At 51.6% G+C, this 12,995-nt stretch overlaps 1 protein-coding gene across 6 annotated transcripts in view; it reads right to left on the bottom strand.

Annotated features, from left to right (window-relative positions):
- Positions 1-12,641, bottom strand: part of RAB40C (RAB40C, member RAS oncogene family) — a 36,669-nt gene extending 24,028 nt beyond the window's left edge. Inside the window, exons 1-3 of one of the 6 annotated variants that reach the window (XM_037034612.1) lie at positions 12,437-12,640; positions 12,060-12,217; positions 11,452-11,677 (exon numbers count right to left, since the gene is read on the bottom strand). In XM_037034612.1, coding sequence (XP_036890507.1) covers positions 11,452-11,593 — 142 coding nt within the window. In that variant the 5' untranslated portion in view covers positions 11,594-11,677; positions 12,060-12,217; positions 12,437-12,640. Of the gene's footprint in view, positions 1-11,451; positions 11,678-11,800; positions 11,908-11,927; positions 11,950-12,059; positions 12,218-12,436 lie in introns of those variants that run through there. The other 5 variants (XM_037034613.1, XM_037034615.1, XM_037034611.1 and 2 more) reach the window with 5 other exon arrangements.
- Between the last annotated feature and the right edge of the window lie 354 nt (positions 12,642-12,995).

Below are 12,995 nucleotides of genomic sequence, written 5' to 3'. Positions count from 1 at the left end.
ATGCTATAACAATATTACAGACTGGGGAGCCTATAAATGACAGAAATTTATTTTTTCACCATTCTGGATTCTGGAAGTCCAAGACTGAGGTACCAGCAAAGTCAGTGTCTAGTGAGACCCCACTGCCTAGTTCACAGATGTCAACCTCTTGCTATGTCCTCACATGACAGAAAGGGCAGGGGAATGCTGTGGGGTCTCTTGTAAGGTACTGTCCCAATTCCCAAGGCTTTCCACTTTCAGGACCTAGTCACCTCTCCAAGGCCCCAACTCCTAATACCATTGCCTTGGGGGTTAGGTTTCTACACATGAACTTGGGGGCAGGTCCCAAACATACAGTCCATAGCAATAACTAACACCAGTTACTGCAAACACACACTCCTCTGACCAGCCACTATTCTTACGAAAACCTATCAAAACAAAACAAAAGAACTTTGTATAAAGGTGTGGTCATGGAGTAAAGGTCTGCAGGTGCCCACACCCTTATCCCCGAGACCTGTGAACTTGCTTCCTACAGGGCCCCAGTACTCTGTAGGTGTGACCCCAGCCATGGATCTTGAGAGGGAAGAGGATCCTGGCTTATCCTGGTGGGCCCAATACCATCACATGAGTCCTTAAAGGTGGCGACCCTTTCCCGCCTGAGTCAGAGCGATTTGTTTGGAAGCAGGAGAGACTCAAAGCCTGGGAAGGACCCAGATCTGGCTTTGAAGATGGAGGAAGGGAAACACAAGTGAGGAATGTGGGCAATCTCTAGAAGCTGGAATGGCTCTCAGTTCACAGCTAGCAAAGAACAGGGACCTTGGTCATACAGCACAAAGATCTAAATTCTGCCAACAACTCAATGAGCAAGGAAGACCTACCCTAGGGCCTGCAGAAAGAAACACAGTCCATCAACACCTTGACTGTTGACCTAGGGCCTACATACAGAACTGTAAGATAATGTTATAGCAATAACACAAAAGGAGTATCTAGGTATAAAAGTAAGTAAAGGCTATTTACTACTTACATTAGTCTTTTATTATAAATAAACTGGATACAAACTAAAAAAATCCATCCACTGTGGAATGGTTAAAAGCAGAAGGTGGCCCAGAGTGGAGGATGGACGGCTGTTATAGAGAAACAGGCGGCTGCTGAAATGAAAGCAGGATGTGGGGCAAACGGACGTTTGCACCCTCCTGGCGGGACAGAGATTGTTTGGCTGCTTTGGAAAACTGTTTGGTGGTATCAACTAAGGCTAAACATACGCATATCCTACAACCCAGCAATCCCACTCCTCAGAGTACCCCTGACAGAAATGTGTGCATATATCCATCAAAAACACGTACAGGCAGACTTTGTATTACTGCTCTCCACAGTGTGTGTTCTGTTTTGTTGTTTTTTTAGATTTTATTTATTTTTAGAGAAAGGGAAGGGAGAGAAACATCAACATGTGGTTGCCTCTCATGCACCCCCTACTGGGGACTTGGCCCACAACCCAGGCATGTGTCCTGGCTGGGAATTGAACCGGGGACCCTTTGGTTCACAGGCTGGTGGCACTCAATCCACTGAGCCACACCAGCCAGGGCTGGTGTGCATTTTTTAAAACTAAAGACAGGACTTTCCACCAGCAAAACGATCACATCTTGCTCTATGAAGGTGGTCTGGAACTGACCCTGCGACATTTCCGAGGTGAGCCTGTGTGAGAATTTTCACAGGAGCACTATTCAGAACAACCCAAAAAACCCACCTGCAGAAAGTGTGAAGTCAACACAACACAAAGGAGTGAACTACAACCACACGTGATAACGTGTTCGAATCTCACAAAAAATGGAGAAACAAAAAAGCCAGAGACACAAGAGTACATATGGTGGAATTTCATTTATAGAAAAGCTCTAGAAATGCAACCAGTCTATAACACAGAGGTCAGCGGCTGTCAGGCTGGGGCCACAGGGGCTGGCATGCAGAGGGCCCAAAGACAGGGTGTGCACACCTGCCAACGCTCCTTAAACTTTACATGCATACAGGTTTTTGGTGTATAAATTATACCTCAATAAAGTTTTTCAAAAGAAAGAAAGGCTAACAATATCAAATGGTGGCCAAGGTGCAGTGCATGGAACTCTCACGCCTTGCTGGTGGGAACTTAAAGTGACAGAGTGACTTTAGGACACAGTCTGGTGAGTTCTTGTAAGTTAGGCAGACACGCAAGAACTTGTGCATTATGAATGTGCTCCAAGCACCTGAATCTTACACTTAGAAGTGGCTAGTGTGATAAATATGCATATTTTACCACAAAAAAACTAAATTTAAAAAAGTGTTTAAAGGACTTGTACAAGAATATTCATAGCAGCATTATTTACAATATCCAATAGCAGTATCGATAGGTAAATGGGAAAACAGATTGAGGTGTATTTATGCAAAGGAATGTTATTTAGGAACAAAAAGAAAGGAACGTGAGGATTTCATATACAGTATGCTGAGTGAACAAACCAAAGATAAGGAAAACCTTATTGTATGATTCAATTTACAGGAAGTTCTGGAGAGGCAAAAGCACTCCGGAGTGACAGGAAGCAGTCCAGTGGGGGCTGGGGCCAGGGGCCAGACTTTCAAGGGGCAAGAGAGAACTTGAGGGGTGGGGGGAGGTGGAAACGTCCCAGGTCTCTATTACAGCAGTAGTTATGTAGGTGTATACACGTCACAGTCATCTGACTTACACGTATACTCTGAATAGGTACATTTTATTGTATGTCAATTATGCCAATAAAATCTATTTTTAAACAAGTAAACCCACTGGATATCAACCTGCTCAGAGTTTAAATTAGTAGGCCTTTTGACAAGCGCCTGAATCACCCCACAGGATAGGTCTGAATACAGAACAGAGCCAGGTGTGAACAGCTGTCCCCTAACGTACTGACCACATAGGCATTCTGGGAAAAAGGACGATCCGAGGGTCACTCATGCCTGCCCTTCTATGGGCGAGGTCTATCACCACAGGCGCATGAACAAACTGGTTGCTCAGGAGAAAAGAAAGGGAGCTGCCTGGTGAAGGATGAAAAGAAAGTGGAAGTTACCTAACAAATTTCAAAACGCCTTTGTGTGCCCACTGGCATGCTGGGTTTCAAGAAAAACGCTAGAGCAATGAAGAATTTTCCTTAGTGCCTTAAAAACCACACCAGACCAATTCAAACCAAAGCTTTCTGTTGTCCATAAAGGAGAACAAGCATATCTGTACAGAAAACCGGGTGAAATACAGGACACTTACAATTCATCATAACCCCAAAATACAGACAACCACCGTTGAAATACATGTTTTCATGTATTTCACTGCACAATTCTCTTTCATCTGACACTCATTGATACACTATATAATTAAGCATACTTCTTTCCCACTTAAGATTTCAGAGACTACCCCATATTGTTGAATTTTCATTAAATATTCCTCCAAATCAGCATTTTAAAAGGCTGTATAATAATCTCACCCTATGAATATACCATATTTCCACTATTGAGTGCTTAGGTTGTTTCAGAGTTTTCATTTTAAATAAAAAAACGAACCACGAAGCCTTGATTTTCTCTAGCTGTGTCCCCTGTCATTCCCTAGGAGAGACCCTAATTACTCAGTCAAAAGGGAAGACTTGTTCAGGCTCTGGGTATGTGCTGCGCAGCCCCTTACTGAGAGCACCACGCACTCCCCTCCCGTGCCCTCGGCGAGCGCCATCAGTGCTGCATGTCAGCAGACTCGCTCTGTGACAGACTTGCAAGCGATCATTCCATCCTGTTTAATTTCAAGGTTAAACATCTTTCCATGCATTTTTCATCACAGCAGTTTTCACCCGTTGTGCTGTGGCAGGCATGGTGACGTGCCACGGGAATCTTTACAACATGCGGTACCTGACTACTGAGTCAGGGGCACTGGCCTCTCCTCCCTCCGACCGTCCAATCAAAAAAGGATGACAGCCAACACAACAATAACCACCCGGTGTGAGTGAATCAAAACTATACCTATATTTTGGTCACACTGGCACAACATATAATATATTTTTTGGTGCGCTGTAGAATTTTAGTAGTTTATGTGTGCCATGAGATGAAGGTTGAAAACTGCTGTTTCATTAGAATCTCCTCTATGACTCTTTGTGTGGCCAAGTGACTTAAAATAAGGAAAATACTCCTTTGGAACACCACCACTGAGGGGCCTGGTCACCTCTGACCTGGACTCAGTCAAGTCACCGCCAGCTCCAGTGACTAAGAGAACTGTGTGCATGGCTGTGTGTGCATGGCAGCATGAGCGTGTGTGTGAGCCCGGGACCGCCGACTGCTGCGGGAGCTCTGCGTCCTGGGACAGGGCAGCAGTTTCTGTCATCCACAATGCTCCTGAGATCTGTCCCAGGGACAGGCCTTCCCCTATTCAAACTGTGACTTTAAGAAAACTGGACTCAGCTCCTAAGGCCTTCCAGCAGTTTGAGGACTGACGACAGCGAACCAGAGAGAGAGGACCAAACAACGGGAAGCAGAAATCAATACAAAGTGATTACATGACAGTATACACATGAGTGCTAACTGTGCATCCATAACAGCCGCTCAGGGCTCAGAGGCTTTGAGGCGGGTACCAGCGATGGTGCATGGGCCGGGTGGACAGTCATTGTGGCTGCCGAGTTGCAGCAACCGACTCCTCTGCAGTGATTCTCGGGCCGGCACACACAGCCTCGGCACCCTGTTAGATAGCACCATTTCCTCCAGATACTCAAGGCTGTACAAAGCATCGAAGTCCCGAAAACGTCACTTCACCTGTCACCATCCCTCCCAGAAGAGAGACCCGAATGGCAGGCACTTACCCTATACTCTGGCCCCGTTGACAGACAACTGCTGCCTGGGAAGGTCCAGGCTGGCAATGACCCGGCTTATGACCCCCAAGAAGTGCCAGATGGAACACAGACCCACCTCAGCCACAGTGCCGCCACCCAGCCTAGGAAGCACCTGGGGCTCCCTGGGCTCACAAAAACACATGCTCCTCACCTGGCTGAGACCACTGTCCAGGGCTGACATTAATGCTCTTACCCAGAGACCTGGCACCTTGCTGCCTGCACTTTGACACTTTTCAAAATCTATAAAGTGCCTGCCTTTCCACACTTGGGACTTCTCCATTCTCTGCTCTTCTTCAAGGATGCTGAGATGCCCTCTCTGAGTGGGGGACTGCCTCTCTCGGGATGCTGGCCTCCGGATACCACACCCTCTACACTACTTGTCAGGCCACTCCTCACTTTCCCTCCCTCTTTGCAACCCCAAAGGCCTGGCTTTCCTAGCAACCCATGCCCCACATGAATTGCTTCCCTCTTGTGAGTTTCGACGAAGCACCACACGCCTCTGCGACATCAGCACCAGCACCCTGAGGGGGCAAAGCTTGTCTGGTCCTGCCCACCATCCTGCTCACATCCTTGGGTCTTTCCCTTCTCCATCGGTGCCGAGTTTAGCAGTCCCCCACCCCTCCTCTACCCTCTGAAGGGCACGTGGCCACAGCCGGTGAGATTATCTTCCTATTTTGGCAGAAGACAGTCCCTGTGGATACCAGAGTTTGCCCATCACTACTGGCCCTATACGAGCACAATCATAGCCAGGAAACCTTGGTTAAATGTTCAGGTTCACATTGCTCACGTGTATTTACCCTATTTCCCATCCTAATGATGAACCCACACGCCTGGTGCTGGCTCAGCCCCTCCCCTGGTCTCTGAGGCCTGTGCTCACAGTCCCAACATCCCAGGGAATTAAACCCTACCCCACAAACCAGCTCCCCTCCCTCTCCCATTCTTTCTGCAGCTTGCTCCAGGCCAGGGTCCCAGACACTGACACTCTTCCCCACTTTCTCCAAACACCCAAGGCAGGACACCCCGACTGATGCAGCCCCAGGCCCCGCAACACCCCATCAAGGGAGGGGCATGCCACCTAACTAGGTGCCTCCCACAACCCTGGCCTGGCTACGGCTCCATCCCTTCTCCTCCTCCTTACCCAGAGCAGCTCAGTGGCCAGGTTCTCAGGAACCAACAATGTCACATCTTGCCAGTGGCAATTCATTTAGAACAAGTGGCAAAAGTGCCTGCAAGACCCTCTTGCTTTCTTCCCTACTTCCTGTAACATGTTTCTATTTAGTTCATCATTCAAGCCACAGACATTCTTGCTAACGAGAATGGTGACATTAGACGTATGCAACACAACACAGGGGTGTCACTGCAACCACACAACCTTGCAAGAGCGGCGACCCAACTCTGCATAGCAGTGTATCTGCCGCAGAAGCATTTGTCTGCTACCTGCTTAGCTTACAGAAAGTGCTAAAGATTGGGGGGAAGCTTAACACTGAAAACATTCTACCTACTCAAATGTTTTCTGAAAATTTAGGAATGGTCACGCCAGTCCAAATTACACATCATCCCAGTTAGCATAACCTGAAGCATACAAGGTCATCTGTGTACCCCTGTGCCCTGGCCTGCCACCATCTCAGGCGGGACAGGTTGATCTTGACACCACACACAGCAGCTGAGTGCCTCTGGCAAAGGGACACAGACAAATCTGTACATGGCCCTTTACAGTCTTCGGGAAACCTCTCTAAAAACCCAGGGTTTGCTGCCCTGGCTGGCAGCTGACCTGGGAGTTCTTGGGGCTCTGCTGCTCTGCTAGATGCAGGCAGGAAGCAGGCAGAAGGGCAGGAACAGTGCAGTGAAGGGAGAACAAATGAACCTCAGTGACTGGTCCCGAGCCCCAGAGCAGAGGGAGGAGGCAGCCCCAAGACCAGGGACAGAGGTGCCAAGAGAATAAAAGAGTTCAGTTTGGGATGCACTGAAAGCACGCGCACCGAATGCACAGGAGGCACCAGGGAGGAGGACTGTGATCATCAGAGAGGAGCCAGGCCCGGGCCCAGGGTGGAGGTGAAGCAAGAGCACAAGAGAGCCCAGCGAAGAGTGTCACTCCCATCGCTCAAAGTGCCGGGTCCCTGAAGAAGAGGGTCAGACAGCCCACATGTAAGAAGACAGGGGTTCCAGGCCGCGTGCTGCCCGAGAAAGCTGCAGGTTCTTGGTGTGTCCAGCCTTGGCTCTTCATCCACAGAATGAAATGGTGAGGACAGCTCCGCTGCAGGGTGGCAGTGAGAACCGGATGGGGAACAGGGCCAAGGGGCTCGGCCCCACCTCAGAAGCTGGCATCCAACAAAGAAAAGGCAAAGCCCAATAAACCGCCCAGAAAATGGATGAAGGCCAGACATGCACACCCAACCAAGTACAGAAAGAGAGAGGGACTGTCAGAATGGGGACGCTGCACACAAGCTGCACCTTCATTCAGAACACATTCAGTTAGTGCCTCCTGTGTGCAGCTCTCACGCTAGGGTCGAGGACAACTCGACAGAAGAGACACCAGGGGTGTACAGGCCAAAGGAGCACCTGGAGACACTGCGTACTCTGAGGTTTGAACTAAGGATGGAAACCCACTTCCAGCCAGGTGAGAAGAGTTCGGAGAAAAGCCATGGAGCTGGAGGACACAACGAGCTCTGGCCTGGCTGCTGCGTTGTTGACGGGGCCACAGCCCACTCTCTGGCACCCGGGGGCTGCACGCACAGTCCTCCCCCTCAGGCACGGCACTGCCACAAAAATAACCAGTAGGCCCAACACTAGTGGCACGCCTCAGCACTGGCCCGACTTTGTCCACACCTGTCACATCTGCCTCCCTCCTCCTGTTCACTGGACCCCCTACCCGCTCTCTGCATGGCCTGGGCTCAGTGGACACGGCCTTCCCGCACACTCAGCAGCTCCCACCAACACTGGTCCCCAGAGAAGATGGAGAGAGATGAAGTTATGCCTACTCTTGAGTCTTCCAAGACGTGGGCATATTGACTACACTAAATCTTCCTGTTGACCCTCATCATGAAGACCTGTGGGAACCAAGGCGCAGAGGACACGGCTGTCTTAGTCAGGACCTTCACCGCCCTGGGAAAACAGGACGGGCTGCACACCAGGGTGTGCCCAGCATACCACCTCAGGGAGCAGCAGCCTTGGAGCAGAATCAGATCTGGCAGTGCACTCGGGAGCAGAAGCTGCTCGTGGAACGCTCTGCCTTCTCCCTGCCAGCTTCCACAACCCAGACTCCGCACTGCTTATGTTCTGGAGCACATTTCCCCAGCAGATGGCCCAGTGGAACCTCTACACAAAGTGTTCTGCTCTGTCGAGGAGAGCATAGGCACTCTAAAATCACTGCTGTGCAGTAAGGAAAAGGGAAGGCAAACCTCTTGAGAGGAAGGTCTCCAGATCTATGGAAACCAATAAGCCCAGAGCACATTAGCATCACCAGACTCCAAGAGCCACTGTGGGCTCCTGCAGGGTGGGCAAGTTATCATGGGTGGCTCATCACTACTGCAGGCGCCAGTTCTAGTAAAGGCCGTTTGGATGACTCAGATGTTTATAAAGCCAGGAGAGCAACATGCACTCGTGTGCATGTCTGAGGAACAAGCTAGACAAGACTTCCATGTGGGAAAGTCATCTGAGTGGCCCAAAGAAGTGGGTTTGGTTGCACACTTGTCACTAGTGGGGACCTCTCTGCCATAGGTCAGCTGCTCCTAGTCAGAGGAACCACGAAATTTTAGGCTGAAAACAAGAAGGCTAGAGACATGCTGAGGGATTTTAACACAAGGGAAAAAGAAATAGCATGTATACTCATTGTAAGAGAATCAGACATTTTTAAAAACTCTTGAATATTACAACTTTTATTAAAAAGGATTTTACTTATTTACTTTTAGAGAGAGAGGAAAGGAGGGAGAAAGAGAGGGAGAAAAACATCAATCAGTTGCTTCTCATACACCCCTACTAGGGACCTGGCCTATATAACCCAGGCATGTGCCCTGACTGAGAATTGAACCAGTGACCCTCCAGTTCGCAGGCCAGTGCTCAGTCCACTGAGCCACACCAGCCAGACCACGGATATTACAACTTTTTTAAAGGAAAAATTCCCATGTTGCTGAATCCTGAGAACCAGCTGCTCCAGAGCTTCCAAAACCCCCAACAGGTTCCCTTAGGAAGCCTTTGGAGGAGCAGAGAGTACGCTTATGTCCACCAACTTCACCCTGATAAAGAACAGTGGGCCCTGACATCAGTGAGCGGAGGCCCTGACCACAAAAACCCACCCCTCATATTGCACACATCTCAGCCTCAGGGACCCCTAGACACAGGGGCCAGGCACTCTGCCTTCTCTGCTTAATGCTATGGGAAACCTGCAGCAACCTGTGAGTGTGCCCTGGCCTTAACAGCACATGGAACTTTTCTAAGAGTGGTTTCTTCTCCATTTCTGGCAGGTGGTCCTCGGTGGGACCAAACATCTCCGCTACCTCAGGCAGGTCTCTAGGTTTTATTCAGTTGGCATGTCATAGGAAGTGTGGCAATGCACTGCAATTTGACAGAGGGGACAGAAAGTGGTTCCTATCTCTCTAGCTAGGCGCTGTGTTCCCTGAATGCTCACTGCACCCAGCTGGAGTACCTGATGGTGAGGCTAAGCTGACCTGCAGGAGTACAAATCTATGTCCCAGGAAAAGATGGCCCTGAAGAAGCCCAACCCCTCCACACTCTTCTCACACTCCGCCAGCAGCCCAGGAGCAGCACACCAGGAAGTAACACTGCTACTGGAAAAGCAACTCAATCACCTAATGACTGAGTCATGAGGGGCACCTCTGACAATGGCTGCCCAGTGTCCATTAAGGTGGCAGTGGCTGGTAGAAGCCTCAACAAAACCCTCCTTCTCATGTCCCTGGTCGGCCTCACCTTTTCCTCAACTATAAACAAACCCAGAGTTCCTCCTTTCTTGCCCTTCCAGACGTCTTCTCTCAGCTAGGGCTGAAAGCACACACTGGGAGGTGGCACAGCGTGAATTTGGCACAATTGCCCAATGCTGAAGCTGTTACAGCACGAAGGGCAGCCAGCCAGTTCAGGTGATCCAACAACCTTGACAAGTCCTAAATCGAAAGGGTTAGAAGAGCTGCGTCCACACTCTCAGCTACCCAAAGGTAAGCAATTTGGCAAAGAGAAAATGCTGAGAGCCGTCAGACAGGACAGACAAGAGCCCAGGAAACAAAGCAACAAAGAGTGTGGAGGGCAAGCACTTCAAGTAAAATTGGTTAGACAAGACAGAACTTCCAGAAGCACAAAAGATCCTTGGAGAGACTGGACACTGACATACTACAGGCAGAGCCCCTGGTTCTCCTAAGGAAACACCCTGTGTGGCCTGGAACAAGGGCCCATCACAGAGTAAGGATAGGCCACACTGTTTCTTGACCAAGATAACTATGTTTTTTCACATTAAATACGTGAATTAAGGGGAGCTCAGACAAGTGCTGGTGATGTGTACCTTAGCCATGCAACCAGAAATTTAAACCTCACCGAAGGATATGTTTTTTTATAGATTTTTTTTAGAGAGAGAAATATCGATGTGAGAAACAAATCAACTGCCTCCTGTACATGTCCCAACCAGGAAGGATTCAAACCCACAATCCAGGTACGTTCCCTGACCAGGAATCGAACCTGCAACCTTTTGGGGGTATAGGACAATGCTCCAACAAGCTGAGCCACCAGTCCAAGACACAACAAGAAATTTTAAAAGAAATTTTAATAACACCATGAATAGGGTGTTTTCTTCCAGCATAAAGTGTTGATTCCCTGAGCAGTGAGTAAACATTTCAAAGGAAAAGCCTGCCTTTGGGTCCCACACCCCCATCTGTGCACACACTACAGGATCGTGAAAACCCTGGCCATACCTGGGACACCTTGTCACAGGTTCTCCATCACAGAACCGCAGCTGCCATGAGACTACTGGATGCTCCCCTCTCAGATACATCCTTCCTCCAGCCCCCGAACATTTTCTTCACACACCTCCTAGGTCAGTTGTCACCCAGCATCCACCACACTGCTCCGTGATGAAAACCCTTCTCCAGGAAGCTTACAGCAAAATCTCAGCCTCCCACTAAGCCGCTAGCCTCTAAAAAAGGTCTCTAGGCCTAGAGCTGATAACTCAAAGTGCCAAGCTGATTATACAGAATCCAGCTGCTTCTTCCCAGCCTCAGGCCTCTATTAGAGTTGAAAATAGTGAGAAAGAAAACAGATTGCAAATTGCCATAGGCTTGCTCCCTGCCAGGCAGTGTTAGGCTTTAAACACAGTGAAGAGATGAAGAAAGGCAAGGCGCTGATCCTTGGCTCCTAATTGCAGTCTAACTGGGTAGGGCAAATGGCTGGTTGGCTCAGTTCTCATTACAGACCCGATGTGACAGGAGGTGGCAGCTCAGGTCCACGGGGAGAGGCGCATCCCAGGCCAGCTAACTGTAGGGACTGCGTGGTGCTCACACGGCTTCCAAGCAGCCTTGGGCCCAGCAGGGAGAGCCCCGCATATGAGGGCCCTGCGCCGTTCCCGGGAGGGGACGGGGAGCGGCTCCCCGAGGACAGGTCAGCTGCGGGGCCTCCTTACCGTTGCTGTAGGCGTATGGGGATTCGGCCGCGCCGTCCTGCAGGCTCTCCAGGATCTCGCCCTTGCCCACATCGCTGTCTCCCACCAGCAGGAACTTGAGCAGGTAGTCGTAGCTCTTGACCGGGCTGCCCTGCGTCCCCATCCTCGCTCACGCGCGCTCAGGCCGCACCCGCATGCCCACGGAGCCAGCCCCGGGAGCACGGCGGGGAGGAGGCCTCTGACCGACCTGCGGGGACCAGGCGTGGGTGAGCGGGGGCTGGCGAGGCTCGGCCCCCGAGGGCCCGACCGCCCCGACTGCCGCCCCGACTGCCGCCCCGACAGTCCGGGGCGAAGCACCCTGGTCCCGCACCTGCTCCGCCTCGCACCTCACCTAAGCGCTGCCACCGCCCCGCCGCTTCCCGCACAGCGCCGCGCAGCCCTGCCTCGCCCCCAGACCACGCGCCGCCATTGGTTGCCCGTCGCCTACCTGTCCCTACCCATTGGCGCGCGAGCACGTCCTTCGAGTCTGCCCGCCCCCACGGTTTCCCACACAGCACAGCAAAGCCTCCGATAGCCCCACCCCGTCACCGCCCTATTCCACCTCCCTCGAATCGCCATTGGTCACCCACCGCCGCTTGCTCAAGATCACTGGCCGCTGTACACGTCCGTCATGACTGCCCGCCCCCACACTGTTCCCCACACAGCGTTGCAGAGATTCCAGCCGCCTCGCCTCGCCTCCGTTGCCGTTGGCCACTCTCCCTTCGCTTTCCCAGAACCACTGGTCCGCCTGCACGTCAGTCAGCACCACTATAGCCCCGGAGAATCCCGGAACCACCCATAACCCCGCCCACTGCCTCTACGTACCTTGAGTCCAAGCCCGCCCCGCCCCTCCCCGTCGCCATTGGCCACTGCTGTCGATCCTCCCAGAGCCACTGGACCATCAGCACGTCGATCACGGCCTTCTAAACCCATCTCCTATTCCTCACTGCTTTCCCTATACGCTTACCAATCAGGGGATTGTAACTCCGGGTTGTTTGCATACGCCCTCTTCCGTCCAGTAGACCCGAGCTGGATGGTGGCTATCCCCGTGGTGAGGTGATGCAGCTGTGGCCCGGAGGTCTAAACCCCTTAGCAAGCTGCGGCTGACTGCTTCCACAGAGACCCCAGAGAGCGCAGGGTGGCCCCCTGGAATTGCGCTTGCGGAAGCCGACTTCCCGCGACGGGGGCGTGACCTGGGAGTGGCGGGGCAAAGGCAGCCAATCGGCGCTGGGGATCCGGGACAGACGGGCTTTCGTATCCAGAAGGGGGCGGGGTTGAGAGGGTTGTGGTTGGGTCCGGGCTGTGGCGGGCCGAGACTTTGGGCTAGGCCACTCTGAGCCAGTTAAGCGAGCTTCTCGGGGGTGCAGGCCAGGGCTTATGCCCTTTGCCCCGGGCAAGGCTGTAGGCCACAGCGCGTGGCCGTGAAGTTTTAACATTCTAGAACCACGGTGGCTCCGCAGGTGGGTGCTACTTCAGTCGTCAGAGGTGTTGGCAGCACAGGCTTCAGGGGCAGAGTGACAGGACTC

The sequence above is a fragment of the Sturnira hondurensis genome, unplaced genomic scaffold, assembly GCF_014824575.4.
Source record: "Sturnira hondurensis isolate 20B ecotype Veracruz unplaced genomic scaffold, ASM1482457v3 Scaffold0022179, whole genome shotgun sequence".
Classification (NCBI taxonomy): Eukaryota; Metazoa; Chordata; class Mammalia; order Chiroptera; family Phyllostomidae; genus Sturnira; species Sturnira hondurensis.
This window is presented reverse-complemented; position numbering and strand designations above follow the sequence as displayed.